Here is a 22,242-nt window from a genome sequence, read left to right on the forward strand (position 1 = left end):
TAGCAACAGCTCCAAGGATCTTTTCAAAGGTTCTTGGTGCCCTTCTCTCTGTAATCAGAGAACAGGGTATTGCGGTATTTACTTATTTGGACAATATCTTGGTACTTGCTCAGTCTTTACATTCTGCAGAATCTCATATGAATCAACTTGTGTTGTTTCTTCAAAAACATGGTTGGAGGATCAATTTAACAAAGAGTTCTTTGATTCCTCAAACAAAAGTAACCTTTTTGGGCTTTCAAATAGATTCAGTGTCCATGACTTTGTCACTAACAGAAAAGAGATGTCTGAAGTTGGTTTCAGCTTGTCGAAACCTTCAGTCTCAGTCATTCCCTTCGGTAGCATTTTGCATGGAAATTCTAGGTCTCATGACTGCTGCATCGGACGCGATACCCTTTGCTCGTTTTCACATGAGACCTCTTCAGCTTTGTATGCTGAACCAGTGGTGCAGGGATTATACAAGGATATCACAAATAATATCCTTAAATCCCAATGTTCGATCTTCTCTAACTTGGTGGATGGATCACCATCGTTTAATTCAAGGGGCCTCCTTTGTTCGTCAAACCTGGACTGTGATCTCAACAGCTGCGAGTCTTTCAGGTTGGGGAGCTGTATGGGGATCTCTGACAGCGCAGGGGGTTTGGGAATCTCAGGAGGCGAGATTACCAATCAACATTTTGGAACTCTGTGCGATTTTCAGAGCTCTCCAGTTCTGGCCTCTTCTGAAGAGAGAATCGTTTATTTGTTTTCAGACGGACAATGTCACAACCGTGGCGTATGTCAATCATCAAGGTGGGACTCACAGTCCTCAAGCTATGAAAGAAGTATCTCGGATACTTGTAGGGGTGGAATCCAGCTCCTGTCTAATTTCTGTGGTTCACATCCCAGGTGTAGACAATTATCTCAGTCGCCAGACGTTACATCCGGGCGAATGGTCTCTTCACCCAGAGGTATTTCTTCAGATTGTTCAAATATGGGGACTTCCAGAAATAGATCTGATGGCCTCTCATCTAAACAAAAAACTTCCCAGGTATCTGTCCAGATCCAGGGATACTCAGGTGGAAGCAGTGGACGCGTTGTCGCTTCCTTGGAATTATCATCCTGCCTATTTCTTTCCGCCTCTTGTTCTTCTTCCAAGAGTGATATCCAAAATTCTAATGGAATGTTCGTTTGTACTGCTGGTGGCTCCAGCATGGCCTCACAGGTTTTGGTATGTGGATCTCATTCGGATGGCCACTTGCCAACCTTGGACTCTTCCGTTAAGACCAGACCTTCTATCTCAAGGCCCTTTTTTCCATCAGGATCTCAAATCATTAAATTTGAAGGTATGGAAATTGAACGCTTGATTCTTAGTCATAGAGGTTTCTCTGACTCAGTAATTAATACTATGTTTCAAGCTCGTAAATCTGTGTCTCTGAAGATTTATTATAGAGTCTGGAAGACTTACATTTCTTGGTGTTCTTCTCATAAGTTCTCCTGGCATTCTTTTAGAATTCCTAGAATTTTACAGTTTCTTCAGGATGGTTTGGATAAAGGTTTATCTGCAAGTTCTTTGAAAGGACAAATCTCTGCTCTTTCTGTTCTTTTTCATAGAAAGATTGCTAATCTTCCTGATGTTCATTGTTTTGTACAGACTTTGGTTCGTATCAAGCCTGTCATTAAGTCAATCTCTCCTCCTTGGATTCTTAATTTGGTTCTGAGGGCTTTACAGGCTCCTCAGTTTGAACCTATGCATTCTCTGGATATTAAATTACTTTCTTGGAAAGTTTTGTTCCTTTTGGCTATCTCTTCTGCTAGAAGAGTTTCTGAGTTATCTGCTCTTTCTTGTGAATCTCCTTTTCTGATTTTTCATCAGGATAAGGCGGTGTTGCAGACTTAATTTCAATTTTTACCTAAGGTTGTGAATTCTAACAACATTAGTAGAGAAATTGTTGTCCCTTCATTATGCCCTGATCCTAAGAATTTAAAGGAGAGATCTTTACATTCTTTGGATGTAGTAAGAGCTTTGAAATATTATGTTGACGCTACTAAAGATTTTAGAAAGACTTCTAGTCTATTTGTTATCTTCTCTGGTTCCAGGAAAGGTCAGAAAGCTTCTGCCATTTCTTTGGCGTCTTGGTTAAAGTCTTTGATTCATCATGCTTATGTGGAGTCGGGTAAGTCCCCGCCTCAAAAGGATTACGGCTCATTCTACTAGGTCAGTTTCTACTTCCTGGGCTTTTAGGAATGAAGCTTCTGTTGATCAGATTTGCAAAGCAGCAACTTGGTCTTCTTTGCATACTTTTACTAAATTCTACCATTTTGATGTTTTTTCTTCTTCTGAAGCAGTTTTTGGTAGAAAAGTACTTCAGGCAGCTGTTTCAGTTTGATTCTTCTGCTTATGATTTCAGTTTTTTTCATTATTTAGATTAAAACTTTTGATTTGGGTTGTGGATTATTTTTTCAGCGGAATTGGCTGTCTTTATTTTATCCCTCCCTCTCTAGTGACTCTTGCGTGGAAGTTCCACATCTTGGGTATCTACTATCCCATACGTCACTAGCTCATGGACTCTTGCTAATTACATGAAAGAAAACATGATTTATGTAAGAACTTACCTGATAAATTAATTTCTTTCATATTAGCAAGAGTCCATGAGACCCACCCTTTTTGTGGTGGTTATGATTTTTTTGTATAAAGCACAATTATTCCAATTCCTTATTTTTTTATGCTTTCGCTCCTTTCTTATCACCCCACTTCTTGGCTATTCGTTAAACTGAATTGTGGGTGTGGTGAGGGGTGTATTTATAGGCATTTTGAGGTTTGGGAAACTTTGCCCCTCTTGGTAGGAATGTATATCCCATACGTCACTAGCTCATGGACTCTTGCTAATATGAAATAAATGAATTTATCAGGTAAGTTCTTACATAAATTATGTTTTTTTTTTACAGACGCCGCTTTTCATCTGGCTAAATTAGCGGCTAAGAATTCAGGTTTTGCTGTTTTAGCGCATAGAGCGATATAGCTTATGTCCTGGTCAGCTGATGTGTCATCTAAATCTAAGCTTTTGTCCATCCCTTTTAAAGGTAAGACCCTATTCGGGCCTGCATCGAAAGAGATCATTTCAGACATTACTGGAGGGAAGGGTCATACCCTCCCTCAGGATAAGTAAAATAAGACAAGGACCAAACAAAATAATTTTCGTTCCTTTCGAAACTTCAAGGGTGGTCCAGCTTCCTCTTCCCCTGCTGCAAAGCAAGAGGGGAACTTTGCTCAATCCAAGCCAACCTGGAGACCTAATCAGGCTTGGAACAAGGGTAATCAGGCCAAAAAGCCTGCTGCTGCCACTAAGTCAGCATGAAGGGGTAGCCCCCGATCCGGGACCGGATCTAGTAAGGGGCAGACTCTCTCTCTTTGCTCAGGCCTGGTCAAGAGACGTTCAGGATTCCTGGGCAGTAGAAATTGTAACCCAGGGATACCTTCTAGATTTCAAGGATTCCCCTCCAAGGGGGAGGTTCCATCTTTCTCAATTGTCTGTAAACCCGACAAAAAGAGAGGAGTTCTTACGCTGTGTAGAAGACCTTTTTACCATGGGAGTGATCTGCCCAGTTCTAAAAGCAGAAGAGGGGCAGGGGTTCTACTCCAATCTTCAGACCAATTCTGGATCTCAAGATCCTAAACCAATTCCTAAGAGTTCCATCTTTCAAGATGGAGACCATTCGGACTAACTTACCATTGATCTAGGAGGGTCAATATATGACCACCTTGGACTTAAAGGATGCATATCTGCACATTCCTATCCACAAAGATCATCCCCAGTTCCTCAGGTTCACCTTTCTGGACAAGCATTATCAGTTTGTGGCTCCTGATAACTGCCAGAAGGGACCCTAGCACCTTCGTGAAGATTCGCGGAAGAGCCACAAACTCGTCGTACCATAGAAGAAATGAATTTATCAGGTAAGCATAAATTTACTTTTCTCTTGCAAGGTGTATCCAGTCCACGGATTCATCCTTTACTTGTGGGATATTCTCATTCCCTACAGGAAGTGGCAAAGAGAGCACACAGCAAAGCTGTCCATATAGCTCCCCCTCTAGCTCCACCCACCAGTCATTCTCTTTGCCGGCTCTAAGCACTAGGGTCTCTCTATGGGAGGGTAAAGTGAATGTGGTGTTAGAATTGTAGTTTTTATTATCTTCAATCAAAAGTTTATTTTAAATGGTACCGGTTTGTACTATTTACTCTATAGCAGAAGAGTGATGAAGATTTCTGCTGAGAGGAAAATTAATTTAGCATGTTGTAACTAAAATCCACTGCTGTTCGCACACAGGACTGAGGAGTACCAGAAAACTTCAGTTGGGGGGAACGGTTTGCAGGGCAATCTGCAATGAGGTATGTTCAGTCATTTATTTCTAGACAAGACTTAGATAATGCTAGAAGGACTGACAATATCCCCATGAGGGGAGGGGAAGCTATGTTCACAGACTTAGTAAGGAATTGAATGCTTACATAACAGGGCTAATTATGCTGGTTGACACTGATTCAGGGCAATCGATTGTTTATTCAAGAAAAATATCGTTTGTAGACACTTGAAAGCCCTTTTGGGGCTTTTTATGGGGTTATTATCCACATGGCTGGTTTTTAGTCACTTGAGAGTGTTTTTACTAGGCCTCACAACTCCGGAGTAGAGTGGGAGGGGCCTAATTTCGCGCCTCAGATGCGCAGTTAGAATTTGCAGAGAAGTTCATGCTGATTCACATGGAGGGTACTGCTGCTGTTTGAGGGCCTGATAGAAGCTATATCCCCCCAAATCTGATCCATAAGGGCAGGTAGGGCCACAGCAAGGCTGTGGCAAGGTGCTGTACTTTTGTTAACCGGGTTGTTGGCTTTAGGTTGCTCCGGTTTGGGCATTAAGGGGTTAATTATTCTGAAACTTGTGGTGCAATCTTATTAAGGCTTTGGGTACATACTGTGAAAATTTCAGGAGAATTGCTGCATTTTTCACTGTTTTGTAAAATTGTGTGCTTTTTATTTCTTAAAGGCACAGTAACGTTTTTTTCAAATTGTGTTTTTTATTTGATTAAAGTGGTTTCCAAGCCTGCTTATATATATTACTAGTCTAGTAAACATGTCTGTCACTAAGGAAAATCCTTGTTCAATGTGTTTAGAAGCCATGGTGGCACCCCCTCTCAGAATGTGTCCCACTGATATGTCTATACACTTTAAAGATCATATTGTTGCACTTAAAAATGTGGCCCAAGATGATTCTCAGACTGAAGGTAATGAGGGTAGCCCGTCTGCCTCTCCCCAAGTGTCACAACCAGTTACGCCCGCACAAGCGACGCCTAGTACCTCTAGTGCGTCTAACTCTTTTACTTTACAAGATTTAGCGGCAGTCATGGTTAATTCTCTTACAGCTTTCTTATCTAAACTGCCCGTGTTACCTGCAAAGCGTGATAGCTCTGTTTTAAGAACAGATTATGAGCATTCTGACGCTTTGGTAGCCGTATCCGATATACCCTCACAACACTCTGAAGTGGGAGTGAGGAATTTGATGTCTGAGGGAGAAGTCTCTGATTCAGCAAGGGTCCCTCCTCAGACAGACTCAGATACATTGGCTTTTAAATTTAAACTAGAACACCTCCGCGTTTTGCTTAGGGAGGTATTAGCTACTCTGGATAACTACGACCCTTTGGTGATCCCAGAGAAATTGTGTAAAATGGACAAGTACTTAGAGGTCCCGGTTTACACGGATACGTTTCCGGTCCCTAAGAGGATTGCGGATATCGTTACTAGGGAGTGGGATAGACCAGGTGTTCCTTTTGCTCCCCCTCCTGTTTTTAAGAAAATGTTCCCCATATCTGACCCCGTGCGGGACTCGTGGCAGACGGTCCCTAAGGTGGAGGGGGCTATTTCTACACTTGCTAAACGCACAACCATACCAATTGAAGACAGTTGTGCTTTTAAAGACCCTATGGATAAGAAGTTAGAGGGTTTACTTAAGAAAATGTTTGTTCAACAAGGTTTTCTTTTCCAACCTATTGCCTGCATTATTCCTGTAACTACTGCAGCTGCTTTCTGGTTTGAAGCGCTGGAAGACTCGCTCCAGGCGGAGACCTCATACGAGGAAATTATGGATAGAATTAAGGCTCTAAAGCTAGCTAATTCTTTTATCACTGATGCCGCTTTTCAAATAGCTAAGTTAGCGGCGAAAAATTCAGGTTTCGCCATTTTGGCATGCAGGGCGCTATGGCTAAAGTCCTGGTCGGCCGATGTGTCGTCTAAATCCAAGCTTTTGAACATTCCTTTCAAAGGAAAGACCCTTTTCGGGCCTGAATTGAAAGAGATAATTTCAGATATCACCGGGGGAAAAGGCCATGCTCTCCCTCAGGACAAGCCCTTTAAGACAAAGAACAAGGCTAATTTTCGTTTCTTTCGCAATTTCAGGAACGGCCCCGCTTCATCCTCTCCGGCTGCAAAGCAAGAGGGTAACGCTTCACAGCCCAAGGCAACCTGGAAACCTTACCAGGGCTGGAATAAGGGTAAACAGGCCAAAAAGCCTGCAGCTGCCACCAAGACAGCATGAAGGGGTAGCCCCCGATCCGGGACCAGATCTAGTAGGGGGGCAGACTCTCTTCGCTCAGGCCTGGGCAAGAGATGTACACGATCCTTGGGCATTAGAGATTGTAGCCCAGGGATACCTTCTAGAATTGAAGGACTCCCCTCCAAGGGGAAGGTTCCACATTTCTCGTCTGTCTACAGATCAGACAAAGAAAGAGGCGTTTTTACGCTGTGTAGAAGATCTACTTACAATGGGAGTGATCCACCCAGTTCCAATTGCAGAACAAGGACTGGGGTTTTAATCAAACCGGTTTGTGGTTCCAAAGAAAGAAGGAACTTTCAGACCAATCCTGGATCTCAAAATTCTAAACAACCGTGGATCTAAAGGATGCGTATTTACACATTCCTATCCACAAAGATCATCACCAGTTTCTCAGGTTCGCTTTTCTGGACAAGCATTATCAGTTTGTGGCTCTCCCTTTCGGGTTTGCCGCTGCTCCCAGAATTTTCACAAAGGTGCTAGGGTCCCTCCTGGCGGTGCTAAGGCCGCGGGGCATAGCAGTGGCGCTTTATCTAGTCGACATCCTAATTCAGGCGTCGACTTTCCAAAGAACCAAGTCTCACACGGAGATCGTATTGGCCTTTCTGAGTTCTCACGGGTGGAAGGTGAACGTAAAAAAGAGTTCTCTCTCCCCCCTCACAAGAGTTCCATTCCTAGGACCCCTCATAGACTCGGTAGAAATGAAAATATTTCTGACGGAGGTCAGAAAGCTAAAACTGTTAACTACCTGCCGAGCTCTTCATTACATTCCTCGGCCATCTGTAGCTCAGTGCATGGAGACAATCGGACTAATGGTAGCGGCAATTGACATAGTCCCCTTTGCTCGGATACACCTCAGACCACTGCAACTATGCATGCTCAAACAGTGGAATGGGGATTATACAGATTTGTCTCCTCAAATTCAGTTGGACCAGGAGACCAGAGATTCTCTTCTCTGGTGGTTGTCTCAGGATCACCTGTCTCAGGGAATATGTTTCCGCAGACCAGAGTGGATCATTGTAACGACAGACGCCAGTCTGTTAGGCTGGGGTGCGGTCTGGAACTCCCTGAAAGCTCAGGGCTTATGGTCTTGGGAAGAAGCTCTTCTCCCGATAAACATTCTGGAACTGACGGCGATATTCAACGCTCTTCAGGCATGGCCTCAACTAGCTGCGGCCAAATTCATCAGATTTCAGTCGGACAACATCACGACTGTAGCTTACGTCAATCATCAGGGGGGAACAAAGAGTTCCCTAGCAATGACGGAAGTAACCAAAATAATCAGGTGGGCAGAGGATCACTCCTGCCATCTCTCAGCAATTCACATCCCAGGAGTAGACAACTGGGAGGCAGATTTTCTAAGTCGTCAGACTTTTCACCCGGGGGAGTGGGAACTCCACCCGGAGGTATTTGCCCAGCTGACTCAGCTTTGGGGCACTCCAGAGTTGGATCTGATGGCGTCCCGTCAGAACACCAAACTTCCTCTACGGGTCCAGGTCCCGGGATCCCAAGGCGGTATTGATAGATGCTCTAGCATTGCCTTGGTCCTTCAATCTGGCTTATGTTTTTCCACCGTTTCCTCTCCTCCCGCGTCTGGTTGCCAGAATCAAGCAGGAGAAGGCTTCGGTGATTCTCATAGCGCCTGCGTGGCCACGCAGGACTTGGTATGCAGACCTAGTGGACATGTCATCTGTCCCACAATGGACATTGCCAATGAGGCAGGATCTCCTGATACAGGGTCCGTTCAAGCATCCAAATTTAGTTTCTCTGTCTGACTGCTTGGAGATTGAACGCTTAATTCTTTCAAAGCGGGGGTTCTCTGAGTCAGTTATAGATACTCTGATTCAGGCTAGAAAGCCTGTCACCAGGAAAATCTACCATAAGATATGGTGGAAATATCTTTCTCCAACATAGGTGTGTCCGGTCCACGGCGTCATCCTTACTTGTGGGATATTCTCTTCCCCAACAGCAAAGCTGGTCACATGATCCCTCCTAGGCTCCGCCTACCCCAGTCATTCTCTTTGCCGTTGCACAGGCAACATCTCCACGGAGATGGCTAAGAGTTTTTTTTGGTGTTTAAATGTAGTTTTATTCTTCAATCAAGAGTTTGTTATTTTAAAATAGTGCTGGTATGTACTATTTACTCTGAAACAGAAAAGAGATGAAGATTTCTGTTTGTAAGAGGAAAATGATTTTAGCAACCGTTATTAAAATCGATGGCTGTTTCCACACAGGACTGTTGAGATGAATTAACTTCAGTTGGGGGAAACAGTGGGCAGACTTTTGCTGCTTGAGGTATGACACATTTCTAACAAGACTTTGTAATGCTGGAAGCTGTCATTTTCCCTTTGGGAACCGGTAAGCCATTTTCTTAGTTTAGTATAAGAATAAAGGGCTTCACAAGGGCTTTAAAGACTGGTAGACATTTTTCTGGGCTAAAACGATTACTTTATAAGTATATTTAATGGATGTTAACTATAAATAGTTCTTTTAATCTTGGGGATGTATTAAAAAAACGGCAGGCACTGTATTGGACACCTTTTTCACTGGGGGCCTTTTCTAGTCATAGGCAGAGCCTCATTTTCGCGCCACTAATGCGCAGTTGTTTTTGGAAAGCAAGGCATGCAGATGCATGTGTGAGGAGCTAAGAACCACTGAAAAAGCTTATTGAAGGAGTCATTTGGTATCGTATTCCCCTCTGGGCTTGGTTGGGTCTCAGCAAAGCAGATACCAGGGACTGTATAGGGGTTAAATGTAAAAACAGCTCCGGTTCCGTTATTTTAAGAGTTAAAGCTTTCAAATTTGGTGTGCAATACTTTTAAGGCTTTAAGACACTGTGGTGAAATTTTGGTGAATTTTGAACAATTCCTTCATACTTTTTCACATTTTCAGTAATAAAGTGTGTTCAGTTTAAAATTTAAAGTGACAGTAACGGTTTTATTTTAAAACGTTTTTTGTGCTTTGTTATCAAGTTTATGCCTGTTTAACATGTCTGAACCATCAGATAGACGATGTTCTGTATGTTTGGAAGCCAAGGTTCCTCCCCATTTAAATATATGTGATGAATGTGACATAGTGTCCAGACAAAGTAGGGACAATGATGCCACTGATAATGATGTTGCCCAAAATGATTCCTCAAGCGAGGGTAGTAAGCATGGTACTGCATCATCCCCTTCTGTGTCTACACCAGTCTTGCCCACACAAGAGGCCCCTAGTACATCTAGTGCGCCAATCCTTCTTACTATGCAACAATTAACGGCTGTAATGGATAATTCTATTAAAAACATTTTGTCCAAAATGCCTACTTATCAGAGAAAGCGCGATTGCTCTGTTTTAGATACTGAAGAGCATGAGGACGCTGATGATAATGGTTCTGACATACCCTCACGCCAATCTGAAGGGGCCAGGAGGGAGGTTTTGTCTGAGGGAGAAATTTCAGATTCAGGAAAAATTTCTCAACAAGCTGAACCTGATGTTATTATTTTTAAATTTAAATTGGAACATCTCCGCGCTCTGCTTAAGGAGGTGTTATCTACTCTGGATGATTGTGACAATTTGGTCATTCCAGAGAAATTATGTAAGATGGACAAGTTCCTAGAGGTCCCGGTGCCCCCCGATGCTTTTCCTATACCCAAGCGGGTGGCGATCAAAGCGTGGGTTTTCAGATTCTGTCATTGATACTCTTGTTCAGGCTAGAAAGCCTGTAACTAGGAAAATTTACCATAAAATATGGAAAAAGTATATTTGTTGGTGTGAATCTAAAGGATTCCCATGGAACAAGATAAAAATTCCGAAGATTCTATCCTTTCTACAGGAGGGTTTGGAGAAAGGATTATCTGCAAGTTCTTTGAAGGGACAGATTTCTGCTTTATCTGTTTTACTTCACAAAAAACTGGCAGCTGTGCCAGATGTTCAAGCTTTTGTTCAGGCTCTGGTTAGAATTAAGCCTGTTTACAAACCTTTGACTCCTCCTTGGAGTCTCAATTTAGTTCTTTCAGTTCTTCAAGGGGTTCCGTTTGAACCCTTACATTCCGTAGATATTAAGTTACTATCTTGGAAAGTTTTGTTTTTGGTTGCAATTTCTTCTGCTAGAAGAGTTTCAGAGTTATCTGCTCTGCAGTGTTCTCCTCCTTATCTGGTGTTCCATGCAGACAAGGTGGTTTTGCGTACTAAACCGGGTTTTCTTCCGAAAGTTGTTTCTAACAAAAACATTAACCAGGAGATAGTTGTGCCTTCTTTGTGTCCGAAACCAGTTTCAAAGAAGGAACGTTTGTTGCACAATCTGGATGTAGTTCGTGCTCTAAAATTTTATTTAGAGGCTACAAAGGATTTCAGACAAACATCTTCTTTGTTTGTTGTTTATTCTGGTAAAAGGAGAGGTCAAAAAGCAACTTCTACCTCTCTCTCTTTTTGGCTTAAAAGCATCATCCAATTGGCTTATGAGACTGCCGGACGGCAGCCTCCTGAAAGAATCACAGCTCACTCCACTAGGGCTGTGGCTTCCACATGGGCCTTCAAGAACGAGGCTTCTGTGGATCAGATATGTAAGGCAGCGACTTGGTCTTCACTGCACACTTTTACCAAATTTTACAAATTTGATACTTTTGCTTCTTCTGAGGCTATTTTTGGGAGAAAGGTTTTGCAAGCCGTGGTGCCTTCCATCTAGGTGACCTGATTTGCTCCCTCCCATCATCCGTGTCCTAAAGCTTTGGTATTGGTTCCCACAAGTAAGGATGACGCCGTGGACCGGACACACCTATTTTGGAGAAAACAGAATTTATGCTTACCTGATAAATTACTTTCTCCAACGGTGTGTCCGGTCCACGGCCCGCCCTGGTTTTTTTAATCAGGTCTGATGAATTATTTTCTCTAACTACAGTCACCACGGTATCATATGATTTCTCCTATGCATATTCCTCCTTTACGTCGGTCGAATGACTGGGGTAGGCGGAGCCTAGGAGGGATCATGTGACCAGCTTTGCTGGGCTCTTTGCCATTTCCTGTTGGGGAAGAGAATATCCCACAAGTAAGGATGACGCCGTGGACCGGACACACCGTTGGAGAAAGTTATTTATCAGGTAAGCATAAATTCTGTTTTGTTGGTGTGAATACAAGGGCTACTCCTGGAGTAAGATTAGGATTCCCAGGATATTGTATTTTCTCCAAGAAGGATTGGAGAAAGGATTGTCAGCTAGTTCCTTAAAAGGACAAATATCTGCTTTGTTTTTCCTGTTACAAAAGCGTCTGGCAGAGGTACCAGACGTTCAAGCGTTTGCTCAGGCTTTAGTCAGAATCAAGCCTGTCTATAAACCTGTGGCTCCGCCATGGAGTTTGAATGTAGTTCTTTCAGTTCTTCAAGGGGTTCCGTTTGAACCTTTACATTCCATAGACATTAAGTTGTTATCTAGGAAAGTTTTGTTTTTGATAGCCATCTCTTCTGCCAGAAGAGTTTCAGAATTATCTGCCTTACAGTGTGATTCACCTTACCTGGTGTTCCACGCAGATAAGGTAGTTTTGCGTACCAAGCCTGGTTTTCTTCCTAAAGTTGTTTCTAACAAGAATATTAACCAGGAAATAGTTGTTCCTTCTCTGTGTCCTAATCCATCTTCGAAGAAGGAACATCTATTACACAATCTTGATGTAGTTCGTGCTTTAAAGTTCTATTTACAAGCAACTAAGGATTTCAGACAAACATCTTCTTTGTTTATCTATTCTGGTAAGAGGAGAGGTCAGAAAGCGACTGCTACCTCTTTCCTTTTGGCTGAAAAGCATCATCCATTTGGCCTATGAGACTGATGGCCAGCAGCCTCCTTAAAGAATTACTGCTCATTCTACCAGAGCAGTGGCTTCCACATGGGCTTTCAAGAATGAGGCTTCTGTTGAACAGATTTGTAAGGCAGCGACTTAATCTTCACTGCATACTTTTGCCAAATTTTATAAATTCGATACTTTTGCTTCTTCGGAGGCTATTTTTGGGAGAAAGGTTTTGCAAGCAGGGGTGCCTTCCGTTTAAGGTACCTGTCTTGATCCCTCCCTTCATCCGTGTCCTAAAGCTTTTGTATTGGTATCCCACAAGTAAAGGATGAATCCGTGGACTGGATACACCTTGCAAGAGAAAACAGAATTTATGCTTACCTGATAAATTACATTTTCTTGCGGTGTATCCAGTCCACGGCCCGCCCTGGCATTTAAGTCAGCTAATTTTTTTTTTTTGTTTAAACTACAGTCACCACTGCACCCTATGGTTTCTCCTTTTTCTTCCTAACCTTTGGTCGAATGACTGGGGGGTGGAGCTAGAGGGGGAGCTATATGGACAGCTTTGCTGTGTGCTCTCTTTGCCACTTCCTGTAGGGAATGAGAATATCCCACAAGTAAAGGATGAATCCGTGGACTGGATACACCGCAAGAGAAAGTAATTTATCAGGTAAGCATAAATTCTGTTTTCTCTGCAACTGACTGCTTGGAGATTGAACGCTTGATTCTATCAAAGCGGGGTTTCTCTTATTCAGTCATAAATACCTTGATTCAGGCTCAAAAGCCTGTTACCAGGAAAATTTATCATAAGATATGGCGTAAATATCTTTTTTTAGTGCGAATCCAAAGGCTTCTCCTGGAGTAAAATCAGGATTCCTAGGATTTTGTCTTTTCTCCAAGAGGGATTGGAGAAAGGATTATCAGCTAGTTCCCTAAAGTTACAGATCTGCTCTGTCTATTTTGTTGTACAAGCGTGTGGCAGATGTTCCAGACGTTCTGGCTTTTTGTCAGGCTTTAGTTAGAATTAAGCCTGTGTTTAAACCTATTGCTCCGCCATGGAGTCTAAATTTAGTTCTTAGAGTTCTTCAGGGGGTTCCGTTTGAACCCATGCATTCCATAGATATTAAGCTTTTATCTTGGAAAGTTTTTTGTTCCTAGTTGCTATCTCTTCAGCTCGAAGAGTTTCTGAACTATCTGCATTACAATGTGACTCTCCTTATCTTGTGTTCCATGCTAATAAGGTGGTTTTGCGCACCAAGCCTGGGTTCCTACCTAAGGTTGTTGCTAACGGGAATATCAAGCAAGAAATTGTTGTTCCTTCTCTGTGTCCTAATCCTTCTCGTAAGAAGGAACGTCTGTTTGCACAACTTGGACGTGGTTCGTGCTTTGAAATTTTATTTGCATGCAACCAAAGATTTTCGTCAAACATCTTCTTTGTTTGTTGTCTATTCTGGAAAGCGTAGGGGTCAAATGGCTACCGCGACTTCTCTTTCCTTTTGGCTGAAAAGCAGCATCCGTTTGGCTTATGAGACTGCTGGACAGCAGCCTCCTGAAAGGATTGCAGCTCATTCTACTAAAGCGGTAGCTTCCACATGGGCTTTTAAAAATGATGCTTCTGTTGAACAGATTTGTAAGGCTGCGACTTGGTCGTCGCTTCATACTTTTTCAAAATGTTATAAATTTGATACTTTTGCTTCTTCGGAGGCTATTTTTGGGAGAAAGGTTTTGCAAGCAGTGGTGCCTTCCGTTTAGGTTCCTGTCTTGTCCCTCCCTTCATCCGTGTCCTAAAGCTTTAGTATTGGTATCCCACAAGTTAGGATGAATCCGTGGACTCGGTACATCATGCAAAAGAGAACAAAATTGATGCTTACCTGATAAATTTCTTTCTTTTGCGATGTACCGAGTCCACGGCCCGCCCTGTCTATTCAAGACAGACAGTATTTTTTTTATGTAAACTTCAGTCACCTCTGCACCTTATAGTTTCTCCTTTTCTTCCTTGGCCTTCGGTCGAATGATTGGGGGGCGGAGTTAAGGGGGGAGCTATATAGACAGCTCTGCTGTGGTGCTCTCTTTGCTAATTCCTGTCAGGAAGTACAATATCCCACAAGTTAGGATTAATCCGTGGAGTCGGTACATTGCAAAAGAAAGAAATTTATCAGGTAAGCATAAATTTTGTTTTTGTGAGCAATAGTGATGTTACATATTCCTTTTTTTTTTTTTGCTACAGGCATTAAAGTCTACAGGGCTGCGTACATCTGACCCAAGGCTTAAAGAATGCATGGACATGCTGCGACTGTCTCTTCAAACCATGTCTGATGGAGTCATGCTGGACAAAGAGCTCTTTAAAAAGTAAAAACCTTTTTCTTAATCCTTATTAAATCACAACTAATATTTCACCTTGCCTTCTAGAGTAAATAGAACATTACTGTGTAATGTATTGCAGCTTTGATTGTTAGTCATGAGGTTGATATATAGAACAGTATAAGCTAACTGATCTTTTGGTTACAAAGAACAATATTGCAAGTACCCTATAATCAGTCAGTGATCACTGTAAAATGTTTAAAGGGACACTGTACCCAATTTTTTTCTTTTGTAATTCATAAAGAACATGCAACTTTCTAATTTACTCCTATTATCAATTTTTCTTTGTTCTCTTGCTATCATTATTTGAAAAAGAAGGCATCTAAGCTTTTTTTTGGTTTCAGCACTCTGGATAGCACTTTTTTATTGGTGGATGGATTTATCCACCAATCAGCAAGGACAACCCAGGTTGTTCACCAAAAATGGGCCGGCATCTAAACTTACATCTTGCATTTCAAATAAAGATACCAAGAGAATGAAGAAAATTTTATAATAGGAGTAAATTAGAAAGTTGCTTAAAATTTCATGCTCAATCTGAATCGCGAAAGAAAAATTTTGGGTACAGTGTCCCTTTAACTGTTCTTAAATGGTTTGAAAGCTACAGCCTTATAGTAAACAAGTTTGTCTTTAGTGCTGTGACACATGACAGTTAGCACTAATAATGATGTTTACCTTTAAAAGCTAAAAGCTCTGAAACCGTAAATGCACTAATGACTTGCTTTCTGCTGGAGCTCTGTTTTCTGAAACTTGTTTTCCACTAACATGGTCGTTAGATAAGTTAATTAATATACTGCACTGAGCCAAGTGGCACAATCATTCTGTTTTGAAGTATCTGTTAAGATACAGATAAAGGTACAACTCACTATAATCATAATAGTAAAAGTTGTTCATTAACTTGTGGCCGTTTTTTTGCAGTTTGCTATTTGGATCGATTTCTCAATTTACTAAATAGAATAAATCTCCTTTTTCACTATAAAGATTAACTACTTGTTTGCATTAATCTCTAGAGAGACTCAGTTTGTTTGTCCCTACTGGGGAAAAATATTCCTAGACTTTTTTTTATGAGATAACTTTGACATTGAATATATTTTAAAGTGAAGGTCCATTTTGATGAATTAGTGCCCGGTTTTTAATAAACCTATTAAAAACAAGGGCACTTTAAAGGATTACTTTCTGTTATAATTTTTAAGCTAAACAACTAACATATTAAAGTTAATAAACATTAATTAAAACCTACTGACCTATATTTTCTCCAAAACGAAGTTTCATAACGTTCTAAAAGTTATATCTTTTATTCGCCGATGATGTCACGTTATCCTGCCCACTATTTTCAGCACTGCATGTTCAAAATACTTAAACCAATAACTTTATGTTTAAAGCGCCATTTTGAAACCTAGGTATTGTAAACGGATTGGTACAGATCAAAGGATACCCACGGAGTGGGTTTGGAAAACAATTAAATTTGCAGACAAGATTTCTGATGTACGGTAGAGATATGTTAATGAAATGCTATTGATAAAAAGTGTATTTGGGGTAGTTAGTAACAGGCATAGAAAATATTTACTTACAGTGGCCCTTTAATTCATCAAAATTTACATTTCACTATTTTCTTCAAAAATTTTCTAAATAGAATAAATCTCCTTTTTCACTATAAAGATTAACTACTTGTTTGCATTAAGCTCTAGAGAGACTCAGTTTGTTTGTCCCTACTGGGGAAAAATATTCCTAGACTTTTTTTATGAGATAACTTTGACATTGAATACATTTTAAAGTGAAGGTCTATTTTGATAAATTAGTGCCCGGTTTTTAATAATCCAATTAAAAACAAGGGCACTTTAATTCATCAAAATTGACATTTCACTGTTTTCTTCAAAAACTTACCTTTTAATCCTGAATGCCGCACCAACGATTACCCCGGCCGTCGGAAGCCTCTGCAGACGTCCGAAATGACGAATCAGGCTTTCTCCGATCACAGCTTCCCCCCGGGGGAATCTTGGCCTGATGCAACGCTGTGATTGGAGGAAGCCGGATTCGTCATTTTGGACTCACAAAGACGGCTTGCGAAGGGGGGAGGAAGTGCTAGAGCGGCTGCCAGGATTAAAAGTTAAGTTTTGGAAGAAAACAGTGAAATGTCAAAGTGCACTTGTTTTTAATAGGTCTTATTAAAAACCGGGCACTAATTCATCAAAATGGACCTTCACTTTAAGGACTAGACTATTAAAAAAAATATATATATATATATATATATTATTTTTTTTTACCAAAAGCTTGTATAGGATATGCAATGCTTTTGCTCACATTTTCAAATCTCCAATATTTTCAAAAGAGGTTTTTTCTTCTGATCTTATTGTGAATAAAAATGTATTTAAGTTGAAAGTAAATGCAAAGTCACTTGAAACCTTTTTTACAACTGTTTTTTAAGGGACAGGAAACCCCAAAATTGTCTTTCATGATTTGGAAAGAACATACAATTTTAAACAACTTTCCATTTTACTTCCATTATAAAATTTGCTTTGTTCTCTAGTTATCCTTTGCTGAAGGAACAGCATTGCACTACTGGCAGCAAGATGAACACTGTTAGCCAATATTACACTAGTTAGCCAATCACAAAAGAAAAATGTGTGCAGGCACCAAGTAGCAGCAGCTCCCACTAGTGTCGGATATGTGCATACTCTTTTTCATCAAGGGATGCCAAGAGAACAAAGCACATTTAAAAATAGGAGTGAATTTAAAAGTGTCTTAAAATTACATGCTCTATCAGAATCGTGTAAGTTTAATTTTGACTTCATGATTCAGACAGAGCATGCAATTTAAAACAACTTTTCCAATTTACTTCCATTAACAAAATGTGCACATTTTTTTTTTTTTTAAAATATTTACACTTCTTGAGGCAACAGCTCCTACTGAGCTTGTGCACAAAATTCACACAATTTACATATATGCATTTGTGATTGGCTGATGGCTGTCACAGGATACAGGGGGAGTGGAAATAGACATAACTTTGTCAGAATAAAATCTACTCATTTGAAGTTTAGGCTAAGTACAATTGAATTGTATTTTTATCATGCACTTGTTAATTATGCAAATCTACTGTATTTACTGGTCCATTAAAGCGATAGGAAAGTCAAAATTAAACTTGCAAGAATCAGATGGACCATGCAATTTTAAGACACTTAAAATCACTTCTATTTTCAAATGTGCTTTGTTCTCTTGATATTCATTGCTGAAAATTAATACTCAATCCTACACTAGTGGGAGCTAGCTGGTGATTGGTGCCTGCACACATTTGTCTCTTGTGATTGGCTAGCTAGATGTGTTCACCTAGCTGCCAGTAGTGGAATGCTGTTCCTTCAGCGAAGCATTCACTCCTATTTTTAAATGTGCTTTGTTCTCTTGGCATCCCTTGATGAAAAAGAGTATGCACATATCCGACACTAGTGGGAGCTGCTGCTACTTGGTGCCTGTACACATTTTTCTTTTGTGATTGGCTAACTAGTGTAATATTGGCTAACAGTGTTCACCTAGCTGCCAGTAGTGGAATGCTGTTCCTTCAGCAAAGCATAACAAGAGAATGAAGAATATATGATAAGAAAAGTAAATGTAAAAGTTGTTTAAAATGTTAGGTTCTATTCGAATCATGAATGATATTATTGGGATTTCTCCTACATTGGTGTGTCCGGTCCACGGCTTCATCCTTACTTGTGGGAATATTCTCTTCCCTAACAGGAAATGGCAAAGAGAGCACAGCAAAAGCTGTCCATTTAGCCCCCCTCTGGCTCCGCCCCCCAGTCATTCTCTTTGCCGCTCTGAACAAGTAGCATCTCCACGGGGATGGTAAAGAGTATGTGGTGTTAGTTGTAGTTTTATTTCTTCTATCAAGAGTTTGTTATTTTAAAATAGTGCCGGTTTGTACTATTTACTCTACAACAGAAAGTGATGAAGATTTCTGTTAAAAGAGGAGTATGATTTTAGCAACAGTAACTAAAATCCTTTGCTGTTCCCACGCAGGACTGTTGAAACCAGAGAACTTCAGTTGGGGGGAACAGTTTGCAGACTTTTCTGCTCCAGGTATGACTAGTCTCTTTTCTAACAAGACATAGTAATGCTAGAAGACTGTCATTTTCCCTTATGGGATCGGTAAGCCATTTTCTTAGACTCATAACAGAATGAAGGCTTATAAATGGGCTCTATACTGGTTGACACTATTGTGGGCTAAATCGATTGATTTATATAATATTTATATGACTTTTGGAGTGTTTTGTGATTTGAAACACTTTTGGGAGCGTTTTTATTATGCCTGGCAGTTGTTTAGACACCTAATCTAGTCAGGAAGGCCCCTTCACTCTGGTATGCAGAGGGAGGAGGCCTCATTTTCGCGCCTCAATTGCGCAGTTACTTCTAGAAGCAGTACATGCAGCTTCATGTGAGAGGGTCCTGTGGCCATAAAAACGATTTCAAGAAGGCTTATTTCTGTGGTGAATAACCCCCAAGGAAGGTAAAAGCCGCAGCAAAGGCTGTGGCAGGGACTGTAGTGGGTTTAAGCTGGTAAATTGAACAATTAGCTCCGGTTTGCTCATTTAAGGTGTTAGAAACTTGAAATTTGGTGTGCTTTCAATACTTTCAAAGCATTAAGACACTAGGGTGCAAATTTTGTAAAGATCGGATATTTCCTTCATAGTTTTTCAAACATTCAGAAATAAAGTGTGCTCTTTTTATTATTTAAAGAGACAGTAACGGTTTTGTTTAAAAACGGTTTTATTGCATTAATAACCTGCCAAAGTCTGTCTAACATGTCTATACCTTCAGATAGCATATGTTCTGTGTGTATGGAGGCCAAGGTGGTTCCCCCTTTAAATGTATGTTCAAATTGTGCCATGGCGTCCAAACAAAGTAAGGACAGTACTGTCACATTTAATAAGATTGCCCAAGATGATTCTTCAAATGAAGGTAGTGGGGATAGTTCATCATCCTCTCCTTCTGTGTCAACACCAGTTTTGCCCGCGCAGGCGATACCTAGTACATCTAGTGCGCCAATGCTTGTTACTATGCAGCAATTAACTGCAGTAATGGATAATTCTATAGCAAATCTTTTATCCAAACTGCCAGCATTTCCCAGAAAGCGTGATTGCTCAGTTTTAAATACAGAGGATGAGCAAGTGGGCGCTGACGATAATTTATCTGTTATACCCTCACACCAATCTGAATTGGCAGTGAGGGAGGGTCTGTCTGAGGGAGAAATTTCTGATTCAGGAAAAGTTTCTCAGCAGGCAGAACCTGATATCGTGTAAGTTAGAACATCTCCGCGCCCTGCTTAAGGAGGTGCTAACTACTCTTGATGATTGTGACTCTTTGGTGATTCCAGAGAAATTGTGCAAAATGGACAAATTCCTAGAGGTCCCTGTGCACGCTGATGCCTTTTCGATGCCCAAGCGGGTGGCGGACATAGTGTCCAAGGAGTGGGAGAAGCCAGGTATACCTTTTGTCCCACCTCCTATATTTAAGAAAATGTTCCCCATTGTCGACCCCAGAAGGGACGCATGGCAAACAGTCCCTAAGGTTGAGGGGGCAGTTTCTACGTTGGCCAAGCGCACAACTATTCCCTTTGAGGACAGTTGTGCTTTCAAAGATTCTATGGATAAAAAATTGGAAGGATTGCTTAAAAAGATATTTGTTCAGCAAGGTTTCCTTCTCCAACCAATTTTGTGCATTATTCCTGTCACCACGGCGGCTTCTTTTTGGTTCAAGGAACTAGAAAATTCGCTCCATAAGGAGACTCCATATGAGGAAGTCATGGACAGAATTCACGTACTAAAGTTGGCTAATTCCTTTATTTTTGATGCCGCTTTTCAATTGGCTAAATTAGCGGCGAAAAATTCAGGTTTTGCAATAGTGGCGCGCAGAGCGCTTTGGCTAAAATCTTGGTCGGCGGATGTGTGGTCCAAGATAAAACTTCTTAATATTCCTTTCAAAGGTAAGACCCTTTTCGGGCCAGAATTGAAGGAGATTATTTCAGACATCACTGGGGGAAAGGGCCATGCCCTCCCACAGGATAGGCCTTTCAAGGCTAAGAACAAATCTAATTTCCGTTCCTTTCGCAATTTCAGGAACGGACCGTCTCCTAACTCTGCAGCCTCTAGACAAGAGGGTCACGCTTCCCAGCCTAAACCAACATGGAAACCAATGCAAGGCTGGAACAAGGGTAAACAGGCCAAGAAGCCTGCTGCTGCTACCAAGACAGCATGAAGGGGTAGCCCCCGATCCGGGACCGGATCTAGTAGGGGGCAGACTTTCTCTCTTTGCTCAGGCTTGGGCAAGAGATGTTCCGGATCCCTGGGCACTAGAAATAGTCTCTCAGGGGTATCTTCTAGAGTTCAAGGAACTTCCTCCAAGGGGAAGGTTCCACATGTCTTGCTTATCTTCAGACCAGATAAAGAGACAGGCATTCTTACATTGCGTAGGAGACCTATTAAAGATGGGAGTGATACACCCAGTTCCAACAGCAGAACAAGGTCTGGGTTTTTACTCAAACCTGTTTGTAGTTCCCAAAAAAGAGGGAACTTTCAGGCCAATTCTGGATTTAAAAATTCTAAACAAATTCCCCAGAGTTCCATCATTCAAAATGGAAACCATTCGAACGATTTTACCAACAATCCAGGAGGGTCAATACATGACTACCGTGGACTTAAAGGATGCGTACCTACATATTCCTATCCACAAAGATCATAAGTTCCTAAGGTTCGCCTTTCTGGACAAGCATTACCAGTTCGTGGCTCTTCCGTTCGGTTTAGCCACTGCTCCCAGAATTTTCACAAAGGTGCTAGGGTCCCTACTAGCGGTTCTAAGACCGAGGGGCATTGCGGTGGCACCTTACTTAGACGACATCCTAATCCAAGCGTCGTCCCTTTCCAGATCAAGGGCTCATACAGACATTGTATTAGCCTTTCTCAGGTCTCACGGGTGGAAGGTGAACGTAGAAAAGAGTTCCCTGTCCCCGTCTACAAGGGTTCCCTTTCTGGGAACAATAATAGATTCTGTAGAAATGAAGATTTTTCTGACAGAGGTCAGAAAATTAAAACTTCTAAACGCTTGTCAAGTTCTTCAATCTCTTCCTCAGCCTTCCATAGCTCAGTGCATGGAGGTAATAGGACTAATGGTTGCAGCAATGGACGTGGTTCCTTTTGCTCGAATTCATCTAAGACCATTGCAACTGTGCATGCTCAAACAGTGGAATGGGGATTATGCAAACTTGTCTCCCCAAATTCAAGTAGACCAGGTAACCAGAGACTCACCCCGCTGGTGGTTGACTCAGGATCACCTGTCTCAGGGAATGAGTTTCCGCAGACCAGAGTGGGTCACCGTCACGACCGACGCCAGTCTCTTAGGCTGGGGCGCGGTCTGGGACTCCCTGAAAGCTCAGGGTCTATGGTCTCGGGAAGAGTCCCTTCTCCCGATAAACATTTTGGAACTGAGAGCGATATTCAATGCGCTCCTGGCCTGGCCTCACCTAGCGAAGGCCAGATTCATAAGATTTCAGTCGGACAACATGACGACTGT

The 22,242-nt window shown here is 41.5% G+C and overlaps 1 protein-coding gene across 3 annotated transcripts in view; it reads left to right on the top strand.

The window, feature by feature from the left end:
• GLS (glutaminase) overlaps positions 1–22,242 on the top strand; it is a 1,045,544-nt gene that overhangs the window by 231,187 nt on the left and 792,115 nt on the right. For all 3 annotated transcript variants that reach the window (XM_053698626.1, XM_053698625.1, XM_053698624.1), the window contains exon 3: positions 14,555–14,676. In XM_053698626.1, coding sequence (XP_053554601.1) covers positions 14,555–14,676 — 122 coding nt within the window. The remainder of the gene's footprint in view (positions 1–14,554; positions 14,677–22,242) is intronic.

The sequence above is a fragment of the Bombina bombina genome, chromosome 1, assembly GCF_027579735.1.
Source record: "Bombina bombina isolate aBomBom1 chromosome 1, aBomBom1.pri, whole genome shotgun sequence".
Taxonomy (NCBI): Eukaryota; Metazoa; Chordata; class Amphibia; order Anura; family Bombinatoridae; genus Bombina; species Bombina bombina.